The sequence below is a fragment of the Panthera pardus genome, unplaced genomic scaffold (assembly GCF_024362965.1).
Source record: "Panthera pardus isolate Hobbes unplaced genomic scaffold, ASM2436296v1 HiC_scaffold_15, whole genome shotgun sequence".
Taxonomy (NCBI): Eukaryota; Metazoa; Chordata; class Mammalia; order Carnivora; family Felidae; genus Panthera; species Panthera pardus.
The window spans coordinates 9,040,187-9,064,566 of NW_026526710.1; the positions used below are offsets into that span (position 1 = coordinate 9,040,187).

Sequence of the window (24,380 nt, forward strand, 5' to 3'; positions counted from 1 at the left end):
GAGAGTTAATGGCCTGGGTCCTTACCCCCAGCCCAGCAGCAGAAGCACAAGGTTGTCCCAAGTCACAAGAAACTCACATCTGACTCTGGGAATTGAACAAAAGCATGCTTATCTCCCATGTTCCCATTCCATTCCACCCAGTTGAGCACTGATCTGGACATGGTGGTGATGGTAACTGCCTCTCTCATGGACTTTTCCTAAGGAAACTGTCCCTACCCTCCAACCCAATAGACTGTGGTGAACAGACAGTCCTAAACAACCACACTTGTCTTGTGACCTCCACGGCCCACCCCCAACACAGGACCACAGGTCCAAACAAGATGGCAGCTGGCCCATGACTATGACATGGAATGAAAAGATGAGCTGGCCGACAGCATCAGGCGCACAGGCAGAGACGAGATGAGGTTCAAAGAGAACAGAAGAGCCACGACAGGCCAGAAAACAAAGAAGCCAAGGTTATGAGAAGTACATGGAGGCAGAAGCAATGACATGGAGAAGAGGGGAAGGTAGAGGACGAGACCAGTCAGCAGTAACAGACTGGAGCAGACCCAAGAAGAGCAGCTGAGTCACAATCTTGATGGAAGAACAGGACAGTGATCCACGGCCCTGCTGGAGGTCCATGGAGCTGGCCCGAGTGCAAGACCAACTGGAAAGGGCAAGCCGGCATGCAGCCATTTCGAATAGCGTCACTACAGCAGGCGCATCTTCAGCCTTGGACACCACGGCAGATGGGGTTCTGATGCCTTGACCTGGAGGGACGAGGGCTATAGCCTGGTCCCCCAAGGAGCTGGCAGATACTGCCGTTTCTTCTTCTCCTCTGCCTCCTCCCCCTCCCCCCCCTCCCTCTTCCTCTTTCTGCCTCCTCTTCCTCCTTCCGTTCCTCTTTCCCCCATCAAGCCATTCCATGCCCTGACCATCCAGGGTCAGACTAAATCCTTGACGCCTATCACTGCATCTACTCCTTTCCACAATCCCAGTCATAGCTAGTGTGCTGCCCCTTTAATGGGGGAGGAGGGGAAGGAACCAAGGCAGAGAGAGCTTGCTATGACCACACAGTCAGTGAAGGAACGAAGTTCGAAGGCTGGGCCTTCTCACTCCAAAATGCACACTCTAAGTAACCATTACGTCGGGAGAAAAAGCCGGGCTTTTGTGAACTTGGATTGACTGAGCCAGACAGGAGAGGAGACAGAGCAATGAAAAGGAAGCCTTCAGACCAAATTGGCTCAGAAATCTATTGCACTAACCACATCATTGCCTGACAAAAAGAATCTGTGTGAAGCCAGTGAGAAGAGAAAGAGAGGAAAAAATAACCCGGCCCTGTGATAGATCCTGTCCACCTTCAAGTCAAAGCTGCTTTCTAAATAGAGGTTAATTTATTTCTCTTATCAAATTCTCCCGCTGGCAGACAAGCAGAACAATGTCACAGTCACTGATCTAGCTGACCCGTGTTTCTGTCCCATCTGATCAAGAGGCTCAGTATGTCGGCAAAGCCAGAGAGGAAGGTCTCGAGATGCTCTGAGCAGCCTGCCCCCTAAGATGTCACAAAGAAAAGGATGGGTTCTCTAGACATGCACAGTTACTTCTTAGGAACCGTATCATTTGAGCCTCCTAAGCACCCCCAGAGGTGGGGATCCCTTCTTCTAGAGACCTATACGTATCTTATGCAAATAACAAAGAAAAAGTGGACCCAACCTAAGATCTGGATTGGAAACCCAAGATTTAAGCTGAAAACAGTATCTAGAATTTTCTGGATGCTTAACATGTGCCATGAACCATACTAGATGCTTGTATGTGGATTACTTCATTTCATCCCCAAGACAACTCTCTGAGGCTGGTGCTCTTATTATAGCCACCGTGGACATTTTAAAACGTGGCCTCAAATTCCTTGGACTCCTCCCATCGGCAGGTGGTTTCTATGCCTCTTCCCCTTGAATCTGAGCAGGAGCGCGACAGCCCCCGTCAGCATGACAGAGCAGAACTGACACTACCGATCCCTGGCTAGTGACAAGCCAAGACAACGCACCAAGGTAATGCTAAGTTACAAAAGCCCAGGCAACTTCTGCCTTGTTGCTCAGTTGCTCGTCGAGCCCTGAGCTGCCAGGTGAGAAACCCGACCACCCTGAAGCCGCCATATTGTGAGGAACCCCAAACCATAAGGCAAGTCTGCATGTAGATGCTTCCGCTGGGTCTCTGCTGAACCCGGTCTCTGATGCACCACAGGCAGACACTAGACAGGTGACTGATGACGACTCTAGCTCAGAGGCTGGCATGCTTTTTCTTAACATGGCCAAATAGCAAATATTTTAGGCTTTGTGAGCCATGTGGTCCCCGTTGGAACCACTCAATTCTCAATCATAGTGTGAAAGCAGCCGTGGACAATATGGGTGTGGCTCATGCCAATATAACTTTATTCATAAAAACAGGTGCAGGTGCTGGGCTGGTTTGGCCTGTGAGCCATAGTGTGCCAATCTCTGCTCTAGAAGATTCCAGCCCCTAGCTGTGTAAGTTTTCCCAGTTCAGTCCCCACAGTTTCCACGAGCATAATTAAAAGGCTGTCGTGCTCCACTAAGTTTGAGGGGCTTTGCTGTGCAGCGGTAGATAACTGGAACGTACCCATTTCATATACAGGAAAACTGAGGCCAAGAGAAATTAGTGGCCTGCCCTGAGGCTCACCGCTAGTAAGTGGGAGAAGCCAGGGCTGACTGCAAGGTTCGCCTGCCTTCAGAGGCCAAGCTCTCAACTGCTTAGATGACGCCACAAGGAGCCAGATGGTGAATGGCTGAGAGCTAGTAGTAAAAACGGTGGGTGATAGTGTGTGAGAGAAAGAACATATGGGCTTTGGTGGGGGGAGACGTACACGGGGAGGTCAGAGACGGAGCGAGGGACCAAATTATGCACAGTCTTGCAGGCTGCAGAAGGAGCTTGATTTGTTTTCTCAATGCAGTAAAGAGCCACTGGGTGGTTTTGAGGCAGAGGGGGACAGGATTCAAATTGCATTCATTAGGAATCACTCTGGCTGCTCTCTGGAGGATGGACTGGGGAGAAGCAATACTCTCTCCAGCCTTATGCAGAGAAGCTAGACAGAGCCTTGCCAGTGAGAGGTCACCGAGCCATCGTGATGCTCATCTGGGTCCTGAACACAGGTGGTGACTTCCCACACGCTTGGATTGATTTGCACTTTACCCACCTTCAACACGGTGCACAGAAGCACTGGGGAGTTTGAGAAATCACCTGTTGGCACGTGCAGGCTTTGCCTCCCACCATAAGGCTGCACGTGTCCCTGGGAAGGTTCTGGTGCAGTCCAACCAACAGACCAAACACATGGAAATCACGCTGGAAATTTCCATGCCACAGTGGACAGGTGCATAGAGAGGCTGACCATCTGAGGACCAGCCAGAAGTCAACCAAACTGGCTGAGGCTCAGAGCTTGCCTCCCCCCCCACCTTGCCCCCCACATATCCATCTATCTAATCTCTAGCAGGAGCTCAAAAAACAGTCTTCCGTCCCTCGGTGGTCCGATTCAACAGATATGTCAACCCAGCCATCTGCAAGGTTAATCCCCGTAGGTTGGCAAAACATCTCATAGAGCAAAGGGAGCTGGGTCTGGATCACTCAGGAACCCTGCTTAGACTCTCCCGCAATCCCTACTGCTCCCTCCTCGACACATTCATTCATTCTCATTTCCGTGTGCCCTCTGTCTAATTTAGACAGATTTCTGGCACACTCACTCTCCACGGAGGGCTGGATGCCCGCTAAGCTTTCCTTACATAAATCACATGGAACAAGGAGAGCCCAGGTGGGCTGGGAGGTGAAGGTTTCCAGAGCAATTCGCTCAAGCCCCCCTCCCCGCCCCTCCCAGGCAGCGGCAGCCCCAGCATACCCCGACCCAGCAGGACCCCGCCCTCACCTTGCTGATTTTGTTGGTTTTGGGGAGCGTCTGGCTGATGTGCAGGTCCGAATACCGGGGTGGCTTTCGTAGAGGGTTGTTGATGTCACACGGGACGGACTCTGTCCGGACTAACCTTGCTGGATCCGTAGGGGTAAAAACAGCAATTTGGGAGTTTAAGTACCGCTTCGTGTTAAACCGTTCTGCCAGGAAAGCCTAGCTCAGACCCCATCTCGAAGGCCTGCCCCCAGGATGGGAAGGGAATCCTCCAAAAACGATAGTTGTCAGGTCATGGCGTTAAGATCAGGTGTCCTCTGTGCTTTCTAGAATGTTTATGTTGTTAAGAAATGACTTGACAACTGTACATCTTGATAATGAAGCCGAAGCTATCCATTTGTTTTTGATACCATAATTGTTTCACGTGGGCATCATTTCAGAATTGACCCTCCTTTGAAATATAAGAGGTTCCTGATTCCTTAAGATCTACAATCAATGGATAAGCTCAGAATGTCCACCCATCCTTGCCTCCGTCTAACCTTTGTGTCGGGATCCTCTTTTGTCATTTGTGGGATTTCTCAGGCCCGGGCAGCCTGCTGCGTGTCAAAACACGTTTGTCCTAAACAAGGCCACAGGGATCCCTGGAAGGAAGGCTTAGTATCTCCAGACCTCCCCTCAATGTCCTCCCTGAAGCCGCACAAAAAGCTGGGCACACAGCTGATGCTAAATAAATCCAAACGACGTCATCCAAGCTTCTCTTCCCGTCACCCCTCTCTTATTATCACTTCTTATAGGAACCACAGGGAGGGGCAAACTGAGGAGCTCAAATTCAAATCTGATGCCTGGCAGTGTTACTTGTTAGCTGTTTTGTGTTGTGGGGGGAGGGGGGGCGGTGTTGGTGGAGAAGTTAAAGCTTTGGACTGACCCAGGAATTTAATTTCTCTGCTTAGCCTGAGCTGCCATCTCCATGGAAACCAACTATATTTTAAACTTCCTACCAACAAGGGTGGGGGATGGGGGGAAAGCAAGAAGCTGGAGGACTTCTGGCAAGTTCCACTGGCTTTGCATGTACGGGCACCTGCTGCCTTTGAGCAAAGGGGGCACGGCCATGAAGGCAGCATGTAGGGAGCCTTTCTTCAGGTGTCGGCCTCTGGAAGCGGGTCACCTTGCAGCAGGCTGGTTCTGGTCTCCGCATGGGAGTTGGACTCCGGCAAAGACCGCTAGGAGGTGGTTTCCCCAATGAAGCTGACCCAAGCAAGACAAGGGGTCAAGAGCTGTGAGAATTCAGCTTTAAAAAATAGCCTCACTGAGCATATACAGTTGTGCAAGGAACAGATGGTTCTTAATTAAGGATGGGTGGGAAGGGGCAGGAGGGCTGAAGACTTTTCCTTCCCGTGCCATTTCCTCCCCTCGTGGAGGTAAGCAATGCAAAGATCATCGAAAACCAACGGCCCAATGGCTTTGGAACACATCCCAAGGCTTTCGGCAGCAATTTGCTTCCTTCTTTGAGTTTCCCTTGGGCTCATTCTAAATCGGGGCAGATTCCCTGGAGCGTGCATTGACCAAGGCCAGGGGAGCTGAGAGGGACATAGCAGGGACGAGGAAGGACTCTGTCTCACATCAGCAGGTTGTGAACCTCAACATCGGCTCCAAGGCTCTAGCCCACCTATAGACGGGAGGGTGGGAGGGCAGGGAATTGGCCAGCAAGAATTTTAAAACTGTAATAAGTTGCTAATATCTGAAAATAATACAACTATTTGGGCTTTTCTTTGAAACATGAGAAAAATTCAGGTCCACGTTGTTTCTATCATTGCTGGAGTGGCTGTCCTCTCTAGAGGGTTCCTGGGCTCCCCTTCCACTTTGCATGGCCCCACCTGGCCACCTTCTCTTATTTAGGATCCTGGTTTGGCCCTGGAAGCTATCTGAGTTTGCAACTGGTACCCGAGAGCCTTGCCTCTTAACTTTAAGGGGCAGAGGAACTGCCCACAGATTCGGTTAAAAATGCAGATTTTGATTCAGTAGGTCTCCTGTACATTGAATAGCAAAGGTCAGAGCCAGTGATATCCAACAGAACTTTCTGTGATGATGAAAGTGTTGGTTATCTGCACTATCCAATATGGTAGCCACCACCCGTGGCTACTGAGCCCTTAAAACGCGGCTGGTGTGACAGAATAATGGAATTTTTATTTTTATTTCATTTAGATTAATCTAAATCTAAATAGCCAGGGGTGGTTAGCAGCTACTGTATTGGACAGCACAGGCCCAAAGAGTCCCCTCCCCTGGTGAATGAATTGTAACGTAGATAACAGAAGCCAGAGATAACTCCTCCATGAGACAAGAATCAGGAGAACTATTTTGAAAGCTGGACTACAAGGTTTCCCCAGTTGAGTCCCTGGCAGGTAGGGAAAAGCCTCTCCTTCTGGTCTTTCCTTCGCACTAAATTGGTCTTGCTTTTTGTGCAAGATACAAGGCTGGCCACGGCTCTCCCAAGGGCAGCTGTTACCTCGCTGCTTGGACAGGTTGGCCAGGACACTCCCAGAGCCCCAGGGGACAGAACACAGATGGCCCAAAACCAACAGACCCAAGCCCAACCCCTCCCCATGCCCACCTCTGCAGGGCCAAATGATTGAGTCTGGAGAGCATGTGAGAGGAAACACTCAGCCAGCACTCTTTTTAAGTGGGAAGGAAAAGCAATGAGATTAGGGGGGAAAGAGAGGAGAGTGGAAATTAGGAGAGCAGACAAGAATGAGAGAAAAAGAGTTAGGAAAGGGGAGATGAATCTGGGGGCAAAAGTATCAGAGAGACCAGGAGCGGGGCAAGGAACAGGGAGAACAGGCACAGGAAGTGGATGAAGGGGACAGATGGCAGGAAGAAGAGCGTCAGAAAGGAAAAAATTGGCAAATATCGGGGGATTAAGAGGTACGCAGAAATGGCCTGGATGGGACAGCTATCTCAGAGGGCCTGCAGGAGTCCCTGTGCCACCCTACCCCTAGGGCACCAAGTGTTAAATACTTACCTCCTCTGTGGATGATCAGGAGATGACAGGGTGGGGCTTCTTTGGTGCATTTGTTGTGGCACTTTAACCTGAGAGACAGAAAGAGAGAGAAGGATGGAAAGATGGGTGGCTGGGAGGCTGGGTGGGTGGGTGGATGGAATGGTGGGTGAGTGGGTGGATGGGTGGATGGATGGGTGGGTGGATGGGTTGGTAAGCGGGTGGATGGACAGATGGATGGATGGATGGATAGATGGATGGATGAATGGGTAGACGGATGGTGGTTGGATGGATGGATGGAATGGTGGGTAGATGGAATCGTGGCTGAGTGGGTGGATGGACGGATGGAAGGATGGATAGATGGATGAGTGGATGGACACATGGTGGTTGGATGGATGGATGGATAGATGAATGGATGGATGAATGGGTGGGTGGGTAGGTAGATGGATGAATAGATGGATGTGATGCCTTGGTGGTTTAGAAATCTCTAGAAGCTGTGGATACAAAAATCTGAGATGAGATAGGGCAGCTAAAGTATCTCCTTGGCACCTAGGAAATCAACTCTGAAGAGAGTCTGTTGCCATTCCCCTCACAGGTCAGTCCTGGGTGGTTCAGAGTGGGTAGCAACTCTTTCACCAACCATGTCCACTTGGACTTTATGCTTTGAAAGATATTTCCACTTTTGGTCTGTATTTTTAATCTTTATTGTCATCGTCATCATCCAATCCTAATAATCTTCCACTGTTTTCTTGTAAATTCACCTGGCAACCATGGCACTAAACATATTACATACACTATGTCATTGGACCTTTATAACAACCTTACACAATGGATATTATTATCATTCCCATTTTACAGATGGAAAAACAGATTAACTGAGCTTTCCTGGCGGAAACCTCAGGTCAGTGGTGCCAAAGGTGGTTTCTCGTTCTTCTTAAAGCCTCAAGCAACAGGACACAGCTAACCATGGCTTCCCCTTAGGATGAGATCAGTAACAGCTATTCAGTTTTAGACGTACGAAGAGTTTAGAGTCAAAATGTCCTACTTTGAGACAATGTCACCTTGCTCTCCCCCAAAGAGTTACCAGACTTGAAAAGGATAATAGATAATAGAAACCCCAAGTAATTTTGACCTGGCTTTGTCTTTTCCGTTTCGAGTTTTACGTCAGTAGGAAAGATACACGCTGTGGCAGATGCTGTGGGTACCCCACCTGCATCCTTTTGGGTTCCCTTATCATTTCTGTGCACGCCAGCCTAACTTCCAACAGCCAACATCTTTGCCAGAAGACACCCTTAGCCTGCTCAGAGGTTTAATATTAAAATACACAGAGAGGCACAGGAGCTTTAGATTTGCCCTCGACCTTCTTCCTCTCTAGGGATTTGACAGTTCTCTTTAACAGAATGGTCTCAACACCCAGTCATAGACTCAACTTTGACTCCCCCAATTAGTCTAGCTCAGTGGTTCTCAAAGTGGAGTCCTGAGACCAGTCACATCGGCACCATCCGGGAACTTTTCAGAAATGCCAATTTCTGGGACCCCCCCCCCCCGGATTGATGGATCTGAGACTCCAGAGCTGAAATGCAGTTCACATGTTTGGAACAAGCCCTCCACCTGAGCGTGATATGTGCTCATGTGTGAGAACCACTGGCCTAGTTGATTGTTTTGGAACGTCTATGCACATTTGCCCAATTATTTTTTTGTCTTCAGTCTTTTGGGCCCTAATAGGGCACTGAATTCCTCTCTCATATGGAAAGGTTAGCCCTGAGGCTGCCAGGAGTGCAGGGATGAAGCGGGGCGGGGGGTAGGGGGTTGGGGGGGGGGGGATGCAGGCAGCATGGAACAATGCCGGATCACATCGTAAGAACATTAGTCCGTCTCCAAATCTCCTTCTCTCTGACTGCATCGGGGAACTCTCTGGTGCTAACACATCTTTATATCTCTCTACCACATGCTAAGCCCAGTCCCAGGTTTGGACAGGCGACAGTATCCACAGGAAATGTAATACATTTATTTTTCCGGGGCGCCTGCGTGGCTCAGTCAGTTAAGCGTCCGACTTCGGCTCAGATGTCATGATCTCGTGGTCTGTGAGTTCGAGCCCCACGTCAGGCTCTGTGCTGACAGCTCAGAGCCTGGAGCCTGCTTCGGATTCTGTGTATGTCTCTCTCTCTGCCCCTCCCCTGCTTGTGCTCTGTCTCTCTCTCTCTTTCTCTCTCAAAAATAAGTAAACATTAAAAAAATAAATAAATTTATTTTTCCATTTTTCCATTTTTTTCCCCTGGTTGCCTTATATTAATGGAAGTGATGCTGATTTTCCACCATAGTAATAAGACACATTTCCATCCTTAAATAAATGTATTGAAATGTAGAAGGCCATAAATAGTAAATAAATAAAAGGAAGGCTGCTACATACATATGGCAAAATCACGACAGGGTCGTGAGCGAATGACTGAATCAACTCGGGACAAATTAGCTTAGACAATTCAGAACTGTCAAAAAAAGTGGCAACTCTTGGCCCCTGAAAGTCTAAGATGATTGAAAAGCATTAAGAGGTGCTACTGGGGGGCACCTGGATGGCTCGGTCAGTTGAGTGTCTGACTTCAGCTCAGGTCATGATCTCACGTTTCACTGGTTCGAGCCCCACGTTGGGCTCACTGCTGTCAGACTGTCAGTACAGAGCCTGCTTCAGCTCCTCTGTCCCCACCCCCTTGGCCCCTCCCCTACCTGTGCTCTCCCCCAAAAAAAATACTAAAAAAGAAAAAAAGAGGTACAAGCTCTGAGAACAAGTGCTTGTGATGAGCCACGAAATGCCCCCGGGGCTTTATGCAATTTATTTAATCCTCATATCAATCTTAAAAAGTAGGAACTAGGGGCACCAGGGTGGCTCAGTCAGTTAAGCATCTGACTCTTGATTTTGACTCAGGTCGTGATCTCACAGTCCTGGGAGAGAGCCCTGCATTGGGTTCCATGCACGGAGCCTGGTTGGGATTCTCTCTCTCCCTCTCTCTCTGCCCTTCCCCACCTCAAAAAAAAAAAAAAAAAAAAAAAAAAAAAAAAAAGAATAAAAAGTAGGAACTATTGTTATCCCCATTTTACAGAGTGAAAAACTGAGGCTCGGCAAACTTGGATAACTTGCTGAAGGTCAAATAGCCAGTAACAGACAGAAGTCCCGAGCCCAGCTCTAACCACCACGCAGATGCCTGTAAAACCTTCATTCTTCTTCCTTTACATCTTGAGGGTGGGGTGAATAAGTGGGAAGGTTCCTAGGATCTCTAACCAGCACAATCAAAATGTCCTCCTTTGAGACAAGCCTGAGATGTCACTTTGCTCTTCCCCTGCAGTTGCCTGACCTCACAAGGATAATAAAAATCCCACCTTACTGCAAATTTGTCTTTTTCTTTTCTTTCTTTTTTTTTTTTTAATTTTTTTGAATGTTTATTTTTGAGGAAGAGGGACAGAGCATGAGCAGGGGAGGGGCAGAGAGAGGGAGACACAGAATCCAAAGCAGGCTCCAGGCTCCGGGCCATCAGCACAGAGCCCGATGCGGGGCTCGAACTCACAAACCGCGAGATCATGACCTGAGTCGAAGTCGGACGCTTAACCGACTGAGCCACCCAGGCACCCCATGTCTTTTTCTTTTCTAAAGCTCCCCGGACTCTCAAGTCCCAGTTCCCCTGGAGGTCATTGGTATTGCATCCAAACCCTAGTTCGAAGCTCCAGGGAATGTGCAACTAGCCCTTCATTCATTCTGCAAACACTCAACGGGGCCTACTGGGCCCCAGGTCCTGGGGACACGCCGGGAACAGGGCAGATGAAGCCGCTATGCTTACGGGGAGGGATAAAAACCACGTAAACAAATATCAGATCATTGCAGGTGTGTTGAGATGGAAGAAAAAAATCATTCAGGGAAACCGGATGGAGGGTATGGAAGTGAGAAGGAAGGGCTTCCGGCCGGTGCAAAAGTGGGGGGCAGGAACAAGCTGGTGGGTTCAGGGGTCAGAGGTTAAAGGCCGATGAGGCCGAAGAGAACCACAAAGCGATAAAGACACGAGGAAGGGGAGGAAGACACGGACAGGGCCCCCGGCAACCCTGGCGAGCCGTCTATATTTGATTCTGCAGGTCCCGGGAAGCCACCGGAGGCCGTCACAGCCGGGATAGGTCAGACTGATGCTTGGGAAGCCCTGAGCTGGGGAATCCGCTGATGCCAAATGAGAGTGGAACCGAGAAGTTTCTGCACTCACTGCTGTTTGAAATCGCTTGATTCTGCCCTGGAAGCTTCCAGAAAGAAATTTTTCCTTTCTGCCTCTCCCGCCTACGAGTCTTCTCTAACGAGCGCAGCTGGAATGGTGACGTGCAGGTGTGGAGAAGCCCGGTCGCTGTCGTGGGCAGCACTCTGAAGCAGGAGCAGACAGTCCCATGCCACCGCTGGACCCTGCCCGAACCAGGACGGGGCAGGCGGAGCCTCCTGTGACCTCAGCCCGTGTCCTGCCTCCCCCAGGCATTATCCCCTCCGGCATCCCTCGTTTGCTTGTCTTTTGCAGTTAGAGAAAAGCCTTCCTTCATCTCTGGCCAAAAGGTGGGAGATGGAACGCTTGTCCCTCTGGCCAGCGCTTCAAAGGGCGGACCTAGCAAGGAGGGCACAGCCACTGTTCTTGCAGAAAAGCCCAGAGAACTTTCACGCTAAGACACTTAACCCTTTGCACGGAGTTAGGTGGAGCACTGGCATCTACTAACTGAGTGGGCCGACTAGCCTAGCGCTGAAATGATACAGACCCTCAAGGGCAGGGGAAGAAGGAGCCAGAGAAGGAAATGCACAGGATTCCACCCAGATGAGACTTTTCCTTTCACTGCCCATAGAAGGGAAAACTAAGGCCGACCACCCGCTTCCAAATCAGACCCCCAAGGCTCAACCTCCAAGGCTCTGATTCGGTCTTTGCCGGGAACGTGGGTGTTGAGTGAGTGAATGCCAGAACCACTGAATGAGGAAGACACATTCTACGTCCCAAACAAGGGGTGTCTAGAAGCCTAGATCTTCCAGAATACAGCACCCTCCCCTCCAAAAAGGCGAAATGGGGTCAGGAAAATATGAAGCAGGGATCTGGGTTCAAGGTCCGGCATTATCACTTCCTGGCTGTGACAACTTGAGTAAGTCGCCGACCCGCTCTGAGCCACAGTCTCGTCATCTGTAAAATGGGGACAATCATAGTATCTGTAGCTGCAAAGAAACGTAGTATCCGCAGTTGCGTAGCCGCAGAGAAAACTAATGATATGACACACGCGGGTGCCCAGGACGATTACTTGAAGTAGCAGGTGCTGTTGTTTTTGTTACAGTCATTCTTACTATTGCTAGTTTGTGTCTCAAGCCCCCGAGACAGTGGAGGACTTTCTCTTGCTGAATTGGGGGCTGACTGCAATGCCTGGAGCTTTGAAACACCCACGGGTGGGACCTGGCTGGTGATGATCCCAGTCTCCTCCCCCTTGGGTGGGACGGCTCAGAGGTGTCAAAGGGGAGACTGGACCCCAGCTACCCAGAGCCGTTACCTGCCCTGCGAAGCACCCAGTACTGGCTTCCTTCCTTCCCTGCCTGGTCTCACTCCCCCGCTCCCCCGCTGGCATGGTCCGGATCACCTCTTCAATACACTTGCCCTCGAATCCTTGTTTTGAGGCCTTGAGAAAGAGGCGAGCCCAAACAGGACACCATGATCATGAAAGGAGGCTCAAAACCCAATGCGGCCGTCCCAAAGCTCTCACACCAAAGCCGAGCCTCTACTCCCTGTCCCTTGCGGGTCTGCGGCCCACGGTCCTTTAATGAATTTGTTTCTCCAGGTGCTTCGTTCCACACAGAGAAAAGGGAGGGCTGGGGGGGCACACAGCTGACAGCACAAAGCTCCCCATCAAACTTGGCCCAGAGGAGCCCCATGAGTTAGCACCGTGGCTCTGAACAACGCCAGGCACCAGGGAAAGGTCATATGGGGTTCCCCAAGTAGTTAGAAGCTTGGGTTTCCGAGTCAAGCCAACATGAGCCTGAACCACAGTTCTGCCCTCCCCACACCAAGGGGACATCCGTCCGCCTTGCTGAGATCCAGGTTCCTCGTCTGCAAAACTGTAGTGAGGATCTCACCAAAAAATGCCCGAGTGGGGTCCACCAAGGCAGCACACAGGTCAAGGTTTCCGTAGACAGGCTGAAACACACTTGAGTGGACACAGGGAATGCCACGCGAACCCCACGCAGCCTGGAAACTTGCAAAGGATTTATTTAAGACTTTTCATTGAAGAAGGTTAATTTTTTTTTTTTTTTTTTAACTTTCAAAGCTAATAGGATAAGCTTCAGTTACGCAGAAAAGTTGCTTTCGTGGGAAATCTTGTTCCCCAAAGGAGCTGCTGGCTAAATGAGACATCCTCTCCGTCTGAAAGTTAAATGTGTGAATTTATCTTGAGGGCAAGATCTGGGTCTTCCTCATCCTTGTAGCCTCCCGTTCCTTCCCCCCTTTCAGTGCCTGGCCTGGGGGCTGGTGCATAATACATGCTGCATAAACACCACAGACACGGAAGGAGAGAAAAGGAAAGACAAGGAAGGAAGGGCAGAAGGGAAAGCCATGGAATGCCACTGACCGCCCCCGGTGTGCCGGTGTGAATGGTCTCTATCAAAAGGCTTCTTGAAAAATGATTCCTATTTCTTATAAAAGGAATCTCTCACGGTTTGTGAAATGCAGGTGTGTCCGTCTCTGCATTCTTCTCTCGAGGTCCCCTCTCCCCCACAGTGAGGTCAGGACAGGGGTTGGGCCAGAAGCACATGGACTTGCATGGACCTTGCCCGGGAACGGTGGGGGACAAATGAGCAGCTGTGCTGTTTCCTTAATGGATCTGTCATGGCCCCCAGCCTTCCTGTGGGGCAGACGAGAGCCCAGAGACCCGTGTGGCGCTGGGATCAGAAGGCTAGCCTTCCCCGAAGGGGGGCGGGCAAAATTCCTGCTGGTGAACACAGTCATGTCCATTTCAAATGGTTCACTGGGCAGTTGTAACCAATTTAACAAAGTCTGCAGCCCAACTCCCTGACCCTGACTTTGTCTCGTCCACCCCAGCTTGCTTTGCAATCCATCTGAGCAGGGCACAGCCCTTCCTTACTGAGAACAAACGATGTTTTGAAAACCTGGCTCCCAGCATCTGAATGAGGGAACGTTAAAGAAACGCCTACCTCTTATATAACCTGTTTTTTCTGAACAGCACAGCCCTGAAGGGTGGAAACCATCATGCCCATTTCAAAGTCAGGAAGACTGAGGCTCAGGAAGCAGGCCACTCATACAGACAGTAAAGAGCAGAGTCAGGGTCATTCATTCATTCATGCACATAAAGATGTGATTGCCTTCCTCCTCTGTGCCAGGTGCGGGGTGAGGCCCCAGGGTGTGTGTAATAAAACAGGGCAAGAATTCTCTCTTTAATCATCTCTCTTGCCAAGATCCAGCCCAGAGTTCGCCATCCAGGTATGTAAACCCATCTCTTACTATTCCGATCACGAACATTTTTCCATCCATCCCACTGCCTCAGAGTTGCCGCTTTTCTAGAAAGGATCCCCTGTGGATCGGAACTAGGTTCTCGGGGGCTTGGGTTGGCAAGAACCACTCTCCCTCCAGAAGCTCCTTTTGAGATCTACTCCACCAACAAACATTTCCTGAGCGCTTTCTACGTGCCAAGTACCGTGCCGGCCCTGGGGGTACAGAGAGTGAGGGACACGGGCAGAGCCCTACCCTCAACTAGTTTGAAGTCCGGTCAGAGAGACAGGCAGGTACACGGGCGAAGACAACGTAGGTACATTGTGTGGGATGGCGGTGAAGGACCGGGTATGGCACTTTGGACCTGAGGGGAGTCTGGGAGGGCGTCCTGCAGGAAGAGGTGACGGAGCTGAGCCTGAAAGATAAATGGGAGCTGGCCGAAGTGTGCAAGGGAGATCCAGGCAGAAGCAACACAAGGCGGTGCGAGCATGTGTTGATTGGTGGGCAGGTGGCCTACTGCAGGGGCTGACACTTCAGTGATGCTGGAGTCCTGGGTTCAAGGAGGGAGGCAGTGAGAGGGGCGAAAGGACAGCTCAGTAAGGGACGGCACAGCGTATCACTGGGAGCCTGGATTTACCCTGACAGCAAGGGAGAACCAAGGAAGGATTTTAAGCGGGGAGGCGAAAGGCTGGATATGCATTTTGCAAAGACCCCCTCCCCCACTCCCGGCCCCGTCCCGCCCACTTCTACGGGCAGAATATGTACAATTAAAGGGCACAAAGCTCCCTCACGCATTATATTCCTGACTTCCTGCTTTCTGCTCTCCTTCTCCCAGGTCACCGCACTAAGTGCTCCTCAAGGCTTCTTGCAAAATCACAAAACCAAATCATTGCCCCCTTTATAGTGGGGCTTGTTTCACTGACTCCCCCAACTGAGCAGTTTTGTCTCATCTTGGTTCCCCTGTGGTCTCTCATTTAAGCCAATGCTTCGAGAAATGCCCCATATGCTCTCAGTGGAGGTTATCAAAACACTTCTTCCCCTTCCCGCTGACAACTCAGTGAGGCTGAGCTCTTTGGCCCGCGACTGGGTAAGAAAAAAAAACGACGGGGGCGCCTGGGTGGCGCAGTCGGTTGAGCGTCCGACTTCAGCCAGGTCACGATCTCGCGGTCCGTGAGTTCGAGCCCCACGTCGGGCTCTGGGCTGATGGCTCGGAGCCTGGAGCCTGTTTCCGATTCTGTGTCTCCCTCTCTCTCTGCCCCTCCCCCCCTTCATGCTCTGTCTCTCTCTGTCCCAAAAATAAATAAAAAACGTTGAAAAAAAAAAAAAATTAAAAAAAAAAAAAAAAAGAAAAAAAAACGACGACAACAACAACAAAAAACCCAACAACAGAGATGAACAAGGTTGGTGGGGAGTGTTAACATATAAATCATACCGCAGGCTCCAAAAAATAATGAAAAATGATCAGGAAAACCCAGCACTTCTCTCCATAAGAGGATATACTGCAGGAAAGCTGTGGATTTATTAGCTGTTGGAGATGTCCCGCCCTCCCCATCCTGCAACTTCCCCAAGAGAGGAGAGAGTGACCACAGAGTTTTCTTGGTTCCTAGGACCCGCAGGTGTTCATCAGAACACAAAGACCCGTTTGCTATCTTCCTTTTTTTAATATATATTTTAATGTTTTTATTTATTTTTCAGAGAGAGAGAGAGAGAAAGACAGAGCATGAGCGGGGGAGGGGCAGAAAGGAAGGGAGACACAGAATCCGAAACAGGCTCCATGCTCTGAGCTGTCAGCACAGAGCCTGACGCAGGGCTCGAACCCATGAACTGCGAGATCATGACCTGAGACGAAGTCAGACGCTTAACTGACCAAGCCCCCCAGGCACCGCCCCCCACCTTCGCCATCTTTCAATTCAAGAAATAGAGGAGAGGGTAGCAGGCTTGGGGAATGAGGAGGAAAAAGATTAGTAGCTCTGGTCTGAGGTCAGGTTGAGATCAGATTTGCATCTTCCATTCTGCCTGTTTAAGTCAAGGAGAAGCAGAGAGGGGGCTAGCATTTGTTGCTGGCCTACTGTGTGGCTGGCCCTTTACCCACATAAAATGGCTAAGAGTCTGGGATGTTGAGTCAGAGAGACCGGTGGTTTGATGAGCAGATCTACCTACTGGGAGACTTTGCATTTACTCCTGAAGGCCTCCGTTTCTTCATCTGTCACATGGGGAGGAACAGACCCTACCTTCCAGGGTTGTTGCAAGGATTACATGAGATCATGTATGCGAGCTGTTCAGCAAAATGTCCAGCACTTAGTAAGCCCTCAATACATGATCCCATCAGCACCATCCATCACACTCAATGCCCACCTCAGCGTCTAGCAGAATTATTATTTTTTAAGTTGTTTTCTTTACTTTTTTTTTTGAGAGAGTGGTGGCGGGGGGGGCAGAGAGAGAGGGAGAGAGAGAATCCCAAACAGACTCTGCACTGTCAGCACGGAGCCCAAAGCAGGGCTTGATCTCATGAACCGTGAAATCATGACCTGAGACGAAATCGAGAGTCGGATGCTTACCTACTGGGCCACCCAGGTGCCCCTCCAGTAAAATAATCATCCTCCACATACAACTGTGATTGGACCCAAAGTTTTGCACGTACTAGGCAAAAACTCCCATGAGGGACTGTGAATTCCCATTCTGATTGTTGCAAAAACAGAAATGTTTCTATTAATGGAAAAGTAAGTTCAGGCTTCAAGCTGGTGATCTCTGAAATGCATGCTTATAATTATATCCTGCCAATATCCTGTGTGGGGTATAAATTCCCGAAGCTTCCAGGAACTTCACGGCAGCTGCAGCATCATGTTCATCAACTCCTCAGTCTTTCCAGGGCCAGGAAAATGAGTGCACCCCGTTGCTCAAACCAACCATGGCTTACTCCACACTTCCACCTCATCACCTGTGGCTGGAGTCACTGTGCAAAACCAGGAAATTTTCAGATAAAACACGGTATTCTGATGCAAAAACACAGGTTAGGAGAACATACAGCCCCAGAGAAGAACCAATAAGTACACAAAATCCAAATAGAAAGATCCAATAACAGAGCCACGGCTCATTGAAATGAAAATCAGTAGAGGCGCCGGGGTGGCTCAGTCGGTTGAGCATCCGACTTCAGCTCAGGTCATAATCTCATGATTCACAGGTTTGAGCCCCATGTCGGGCTCTGTGCTGACAGCTCAGAGCCTGGAGACTGCTTCAGATTCTGTGTCTCCCCCTCCCTCTTTGCCCCTCCCCTGCTCATGCTCTGTCTGTCTCTCAAAAATAAATAAGAACATGAACAAAAATTTTTTTTAATGAAAATTAGTAAAGTGCCAGCTTATATGGAAAGAAATAAGTGCGAGCACATCCAGCCAACCAACGAAGGCAGAAGGAGAAGGAACGTGTTTAAAGGGCATTCAAACACTGGAATAAATTGGAAGGCTTGGGCTAGTTAACTCAGTTTTCTAAACTCACTTTTTACCTTCCCAGGGAAATGATTATGGGTCTCACCCCTACAGAAGTGGGCAGTGACCTAAATCAGAACACAGGAAATGTTTCTATTTGCACAGACATGCCCCAACCAACATGGGTCACCTGGGACATGGGACTTCCAGTGCTAAACCCAGGAAAGTCCCAGGCAAACCGAGATGTTTGATCGCATTATTGAATATTGTAATGGCACTCTAAAGTTGGCACTCCAGGGGCACCTGCGTGGCTCAGTCGGTTGAGCGTCCGACTTCAGCTCAGGTCATGATCTCGCGGTTTGTGGGTTCGAGCCCTGCATCGGGCTCTGTACTGACAGCTCAGAGCCCGGAGCATGTTTCGGATTCTGTGTCTCCCTCTCTCTCTGCCCCCTCCTGTGTATGCACTCTCTCTCTCTCTCAAAAATAAATAAATATTAAAGCGGCACTCTAGAACTGAATTACAAGTATACCACAGTCCCATTGGTTGGCAATGACTGTTTCACTATATAAACCAGAGGCAATTCCCCCAAGGGCAATTCTGCTCCCCCTGGGAAGATCTGGCAATGTCTGGAGACATTTTTGGTTGTCACAACTTGGGATGGAGTATGTGTCTGTGTGCACGTGTGCGCGCGTGTGTGTGTGTTGGGGGCGCTCCTGGCATTTGGGGGGTGGAGGCCAGTGACGCTGCTAATTATCCTGCAATGCACAGGGCAGTTGCCCAAACAAGGAATTATCAGGCCCCAAATTTCAATGGTTCTGAGGTTGAGAAAACCCATTATAAATGCTTGAACATGTCTCCCAAGAAGGATGGTTCAGAATATCCTAAAAGACAAATGGGGAACAAGAACTATGGAAAAGGAGGAAATGTGCTACATTTTCCAGAACTTTCCCTCACTTCAACCCACGCAGGTGATTTAGTGAGTAGGGTTCTCTTCCTTCTTTGCATTAATAGAAAATCCGTCTCTGCAACTTAATACATGCTGACCAAATTATTGAAAGATTCTGATTTGAGGGAATCCTCAAGTCATTAATGCGATTGGTGCACTCACAGGTCCTATGACATCCAATTCAGAGAGGTTTAGAAACTTCCCCAGAACCACACAGCCAGGATGGGGCAGAGCCAGGACCTAAACAGCTCTCTCTGCCCCCTGCTGTTGTTTTATTATGCTAAGTTGGGTTCCTTAGAAGCAGATCCTGAGATGGGTGTTCTTGTGAGTGGAGAGAGTTCTCCAAGAGAGGCTGTTTCCTTTGCGGGGGAAGCTGGATAAGGAATGGGGGAGAAGCTAAGCAAAGATGTGGTTTCAGGTGACTCTAGTCTCAGCCTGATCCCACCCGGGGCTCTGGGCTGCGAACCGCACCACAGAGCGTGTCTGCCTTGAGGCAAGCAGGCTGGCCTTCTGTACCCTGCACCTGGCTCTGAGCCACCCGGAGCAGGGGGAGGCTTCTTCCTGGGCACCTTGGGGTGAGGCAGCCACAATCACCCAAGGGCAACCCCCCCCCCCCGGGGAGGTCTCAGGTATGAACTGTTTGCAGTGGCTCCCACAGCAACCGGTAAATGAGGTCGCCAGGAAGGTAAGCAGACCGTCGAGTCACATGTGGGTGAGGGAAGACTATGCTCTGTGACCACTAACTTCATCATTCCGTCTTCAAAGCAGAGGAGCGACTGCTCCCTGGTCTTAGAGAAAAAGGAGACTTAGCACCTGCCAGGCATTCTGACTCCCAGACCCCTCGCGTCTCAGGCCGTAAGAGCAGGTGACCGGGAGAACATCAGAACTCCTGGCTTCTGCCTGCTCCTACTTTCCTGCAAGAAGTGAAGGCCACCCTGATACCAGCACTGTCCTCCCCAAGGCCTTGCCCTTGGCAAGTGACCCACTCCAGCAAGATGACAGCTCCAGGGTTCAAGGAACGGGGCTGGATGGGGAGCGAGCGGTCCCTACCCAGGCTGGGAGCCACAGGGAGTAACACCCACGAGTCACAGCGGCATGGCCTGGTGCCCTGTCTGCACAGAAGAATCGGTATTCCCCGGCCCCCAGGCCCCGCCCAGGACGAACAACTGAAAAATATGCTCGAGTCCTTCTAAGTCCTGATCCAGGCTTTGCCCGTGCCTGTGTCCTTGCCTGTGACCTCGCCCAGAACACCCTTCCCCCTGCTCCACCTGGCTCCTTCCCACTCCTTCCTCAAGACTTCAAGGGCTTCTTTTTTTGTTTTCTTAATGTTTATTTATTTTTGAGAGAGAGAGAGAGAGAGAGAGAGAGAGAGAGAATCCAAAGCAGGCTTCCGGCTCTGAGCTGTCAGCACAGAGCCCGACATGGGGCTCGAACTCACGAGCCGCGAGATCATGACCTGAGCCAAAGTCAGACACTCAACCCACTGAGCCACCCAGGTGTCCCTCCTCCCTCAAGACTTCAAAGGCCTCCGGGACAGCCCCCCTGATGTGCATCATGTATGCACCCTTTCCCAGCCTGGTGCAGCCTGGGCACATCCCCCTACAGTAATAATTACCTACCTGCTTCACCCCTCCTTCTAGAACCATGTTTCTCACTCACACCCCAGTGCAAATCTGAATCCTCTGGGAAGCTTATTAAAAATGCAGGTTTCGGGGCGCCTGGGTGGCTCGGTCGGTTAAGCGTCCGACTTCGGCTCAGGTCATGATCTCACGGTCCGTGAGTTCGAGCCCCGCGTCGGGCTCTGTGCTGACAGCTCAGAGCCTGGAGCCTGTTTCCTATTCTGTGTCTCCCTCTCTCTCTGCCCCTCCCCTGTTCATGCTCTGTCTCTCTCTGTCTCAAAAATAAACAAACGTTAAAAAAAAATGCAGGTTTCGGGGCACCTGGGTGTCTCAGTCGGTCAAGCATCTGACTTCTTGATTTCGACTCAGGTCACGACCTCATGATTCGTAGGTTTGAGCCCCACATCGGGCTCTGCAGTGACAGTGTGGAGCCTGCTTGGGATTTTCTCTCTTCCTCTCTCTCTGCTCCTCCCCTGCTCTCTCCCTCTCTCTCTCTCTCTGTCAATAAATAAACAAATTAAAAAAATGCAGGTTTCTACGCCCTATGGCCAGAGTCTGGGCCAAGAAGTCTTGGGAGGGACTCATATGTGATGATTTTAAGTTTTAAGTCACTAGCAGTGACCGTGAGCATCTGGAGGACAGCAACGGTGTCTCTTTCACCTTCGAACCCCAAGAGGTAGCACAGAAACGCCCCTCACAGCACACACCGAACCAGGGATGCTGACTGAACTGAACCCAACCCAAAAGAAGGAGTGGGGAGAGGGGAGGCTAAAACACGCAGGACAGACAGATAATTCAAATGCTACTTCTCCACCGACAGTTTTGAAAGACGTCCCCCTCCCTTCCATACTCAGCCCATGCAGTAAAAGCAAACAAAACAAAAAAAACAAAAAACACACATATGCACAAAAATACCTCGGTTCAAACTCTCCCTGCTTAGAGCACAAGCCACGGAATTCACCGCTGTGCACTATCCCGTAAGAAACGCAGATAGGGGTGGACGGGTTTCCAAGGAACCAGAACTCAGCTCCGCGGAAACCTGTGGAAGGACCCCGAGGAGGAAAGATGCAGACAAGGCATGAACGAGGGCTGGGAAACCCATCAGCACGTTCCTGCAGCTGAATCTGCAGTCAGCAGACAATACGTGGATGGTGCTGACATCCGACCACTTAGAACGAAAACTCCATTCCGCGCTCATGAACCTATTAGATGAAAAGTCCTCAATTCAGATAACTGCAAATTGCTTTTTGAGCATAATTTCCTATTAGTTCGCTAATCTCTCTATTCAGAACGCCAACAAGACAGCTGATGATAATTCCGGAGGAAGTGGCCATTAAGCCGAGGCAGGAGGAAAGGGGGTTAGACGTTCGCAAGTATCCTGGCTTCCTGGGTGGGGGGGGTACCCCAAAATTAATCCGTGAAGTTAGTAACAGCGTTAGCTTTCGTTTATGAAGTTCTTATAATGTGCCAGGTACAGACTGAGCATCTTACCTTACGTATTAGCTCACTTAATTTTTGTTTTGTTTATTCGTTTGTATTTTTGTTGTTTTTTTAAACAGTCGAGTGAGGTAGATATTATTTGGACAGGAGAAGAAATGGGGCTCAGAAGTGGTCACACAGCTATTCGTGGAAGAGTCAGGATCCAAATGCAGGTGTGTGTGTCTGACCTACAGCCTGGGTTCCAGTCATGCCTTATCTGTTTGGCTTCTCACACAAATATTACTGGAGAGACGATGATGAAGAAGAATCAAGTTTATAGCACTGAGGCCAAGAGATGAAATGGCACAAAAGCCTGAAAAATAGTGAGCAAAGATCGACCAGTCTGTAAAAACAAAAAACAAAAAAAACAAAACCACAAAAAAAACCACAAAAAAAGCCCCAAACACAAACCTCATGTGCTGAAATGTCAGGCTGGAAAAGAAAGCTTGATGTTGGCAAACTACCACTTTTTTTGTAGAGCAGTGGTCCCAGGACCAGCAGCATCAGCTGCACCGGGGAACTTACCGAAATGCAAATCCTGGGGCTCCACCCCAGACTCTGGGGCGGGCCCGGGAATCTGTGTTTTAACACACCCTCTAGGGGATTCTCATGCACACCCAAGTTTGAGACCCGTTATCTAGACAAAGAAAATCAGCTCTAACAGGGAATTTGGAGATCACTCAGAGGAGTGCTTCTCAGACCTTAATGCGTGCAAGAATCACCAGGACAGTCTTAAATTGCAGAGTCTGGTGCAGCAGGTCTGGGCATGGGCTGAGAGTCTGCATTTCTAAACAGCCTCCAGGTGCTGCTGCTGCTGGCCCAGGGACCACTGTAGAGTCACCAGGGTCCAATCCAATCCTTTTCACCCAGGGAGTTTCTAGCAACAACAGAACCAACATTGCTTTAGGTTTAAAAAACAAACAACAACAGCAACAAAAAGAACAAGCAAACTAAAAAAGTCATTGCCTTCAGGGCAGATTCAAATCCATGGCTCTGGAATGCTTCCAGAGAACAGGAAATGTCCAGTGCCACAGATCACGGCTTTTCCAAAGTTCCGGTTCAAGTATAAAGTCTTCCCTGAGCACTTTAATTAAAATCTTAGCCCTAAGCCCGGCCCTTCCTCTCTTCCTTCACTGCTTCCTTCTTCTCTTTAGTTTCTGGCACCCTCTGCACAGATGATCTGTTTTACTGGGTTGCTTACTGTCCCTCCCCTCCCCTAGCACGTAAGGTCCAGGAGGGCAGGGGTTTTGTGCGTTTTATTCACTGTGATCTCCCTGCTGCCTAGAAGAGCTCCTGGCACATTTATGGAGTAGCTGCTCATAAACAGCTGAGTAAATGAACAAGCAGTTCTGCCCATTTTTTTTCTAAAAAGCTGCCTCCCCATTCTCCGTGCCCCCTCTGTGCAATGCCATCTGTCACTCTCTTTATGCATGCACTTCAGTCCCCCCGAAATCCATTTCCCTGTAGGTGCGTCTTTCCCTAAACCCCTTGACAACGGCGTCTGTGCGTTACCCGTTTCTGTCCCCCATCCAACCCTTCTGTCAGCCCATCAGTGTGTCCCAAATTTTGCCCATCTTCAAAACCACGTAAAAACTGCAGGATTTGGTTCATGGAAGAGTGAATCCAAACTTCAGCTGGTGACAGCAGTAAAAATAAAGCCAGCTCATAATTACGTACTAGAGATAGCTCTAAGCTCTGTTGTAGTTAACACAAGTACAAAATTGTTGTCGTTACACAAGTGTCAAAAAAAACACCGGAAGCATGTCGGAACTTTCATAGCAGCTCCGGACTCTGCTTTCACTGCTCTGGCAGCTTTTCTGAGAGCTGAGCAAAGTGGTGAGATCGACGGTAAAATCCAAACATGGCTGGAATGCTGCCTCTTATCTAGCCGTCTCTGCGCAAGGTGGAGTGAGGAAGAACGTTCTCTGACGAAACACCGTAATCGAGGGCAAGAACATTCCACTGGCTCCTTCCAGTAGCTCTACTGAGGGCACCAGCGTCAACCCACTTTGCAGATCAGAAAACTGAGTCGCGAGATGACAACAAGCCTCTCGCTCAAGCTCATACAGAGAATGCAGCAATTGAGCTGGGGCTCAAACTCAGGTCTGGCTGCTTCCAAAGCCTGTGCTTCTCCCCCAGGTCCGCCCCCCCCCACCGCCGCCACCCCTTCCCCAGAGGCCTCCCCCAACCCTTGGCAGGGTCTGAGTCTTTGTTCATTACTTCTGGAACAGAGAACAGGAGCAAAGGCCACCTCAGAGTTCCGCCTCTAGGGCTGAAAATTAAATGGCTCAGGAGGTGTTCAGCCTCACTGACTCCTGGCTGCGTCCCTGTCACCTAATTACCTGACTTCAAAGCCTCCACTCCGCAGGTGTGAGGATGTGAGGGCTGCCGCTTCCCCTCAGAACACGGTGTGACCACGCATGGATGAGACAGCTCCCCCACCCCCACCCCGCCCCGAGAAGCTGTGGCATGGGACGCATCAGACAGCCTTCAAGTTGGACCCCACCGCCTGGCCTTGGAGTCAGAAAGCCCAGAGGCCACCACCCTGAGG

At 50.1% G+C, this 24,380-nt stretch overlaps 1 protein-coding gene across 2 annotated transcripts in view; it reads right to left on the reverse strand.

Moving 5' to 3' along the window:
- The window catches only part of KSR2 (kinase suppressor of ras 2), a 433,928-nt gene that overhangs the window by 85,836 nt on the left and 323,712 nt on the right, over window positions 1-24,380 (reverse strand). For both annotated transcript variants that reach the window (XM_053902086.1, XM_053902087.1), the window contains exons 8-9: window positions 6,900-6,967; window positions 3,908-4,026 (exon numbers count right to left, since the gene is read on the reverse strand). In XM_053902086.1, the coding sequence (XP_053758061.1) occupies window positions 3,908-4,026; window positions 6,900-6,967 (187 nt within the window). The remainder of the gene's footprint in view (window positions 1-3,907; window positions 4,027-6,899; window positions 6,968-24,380) is intronic.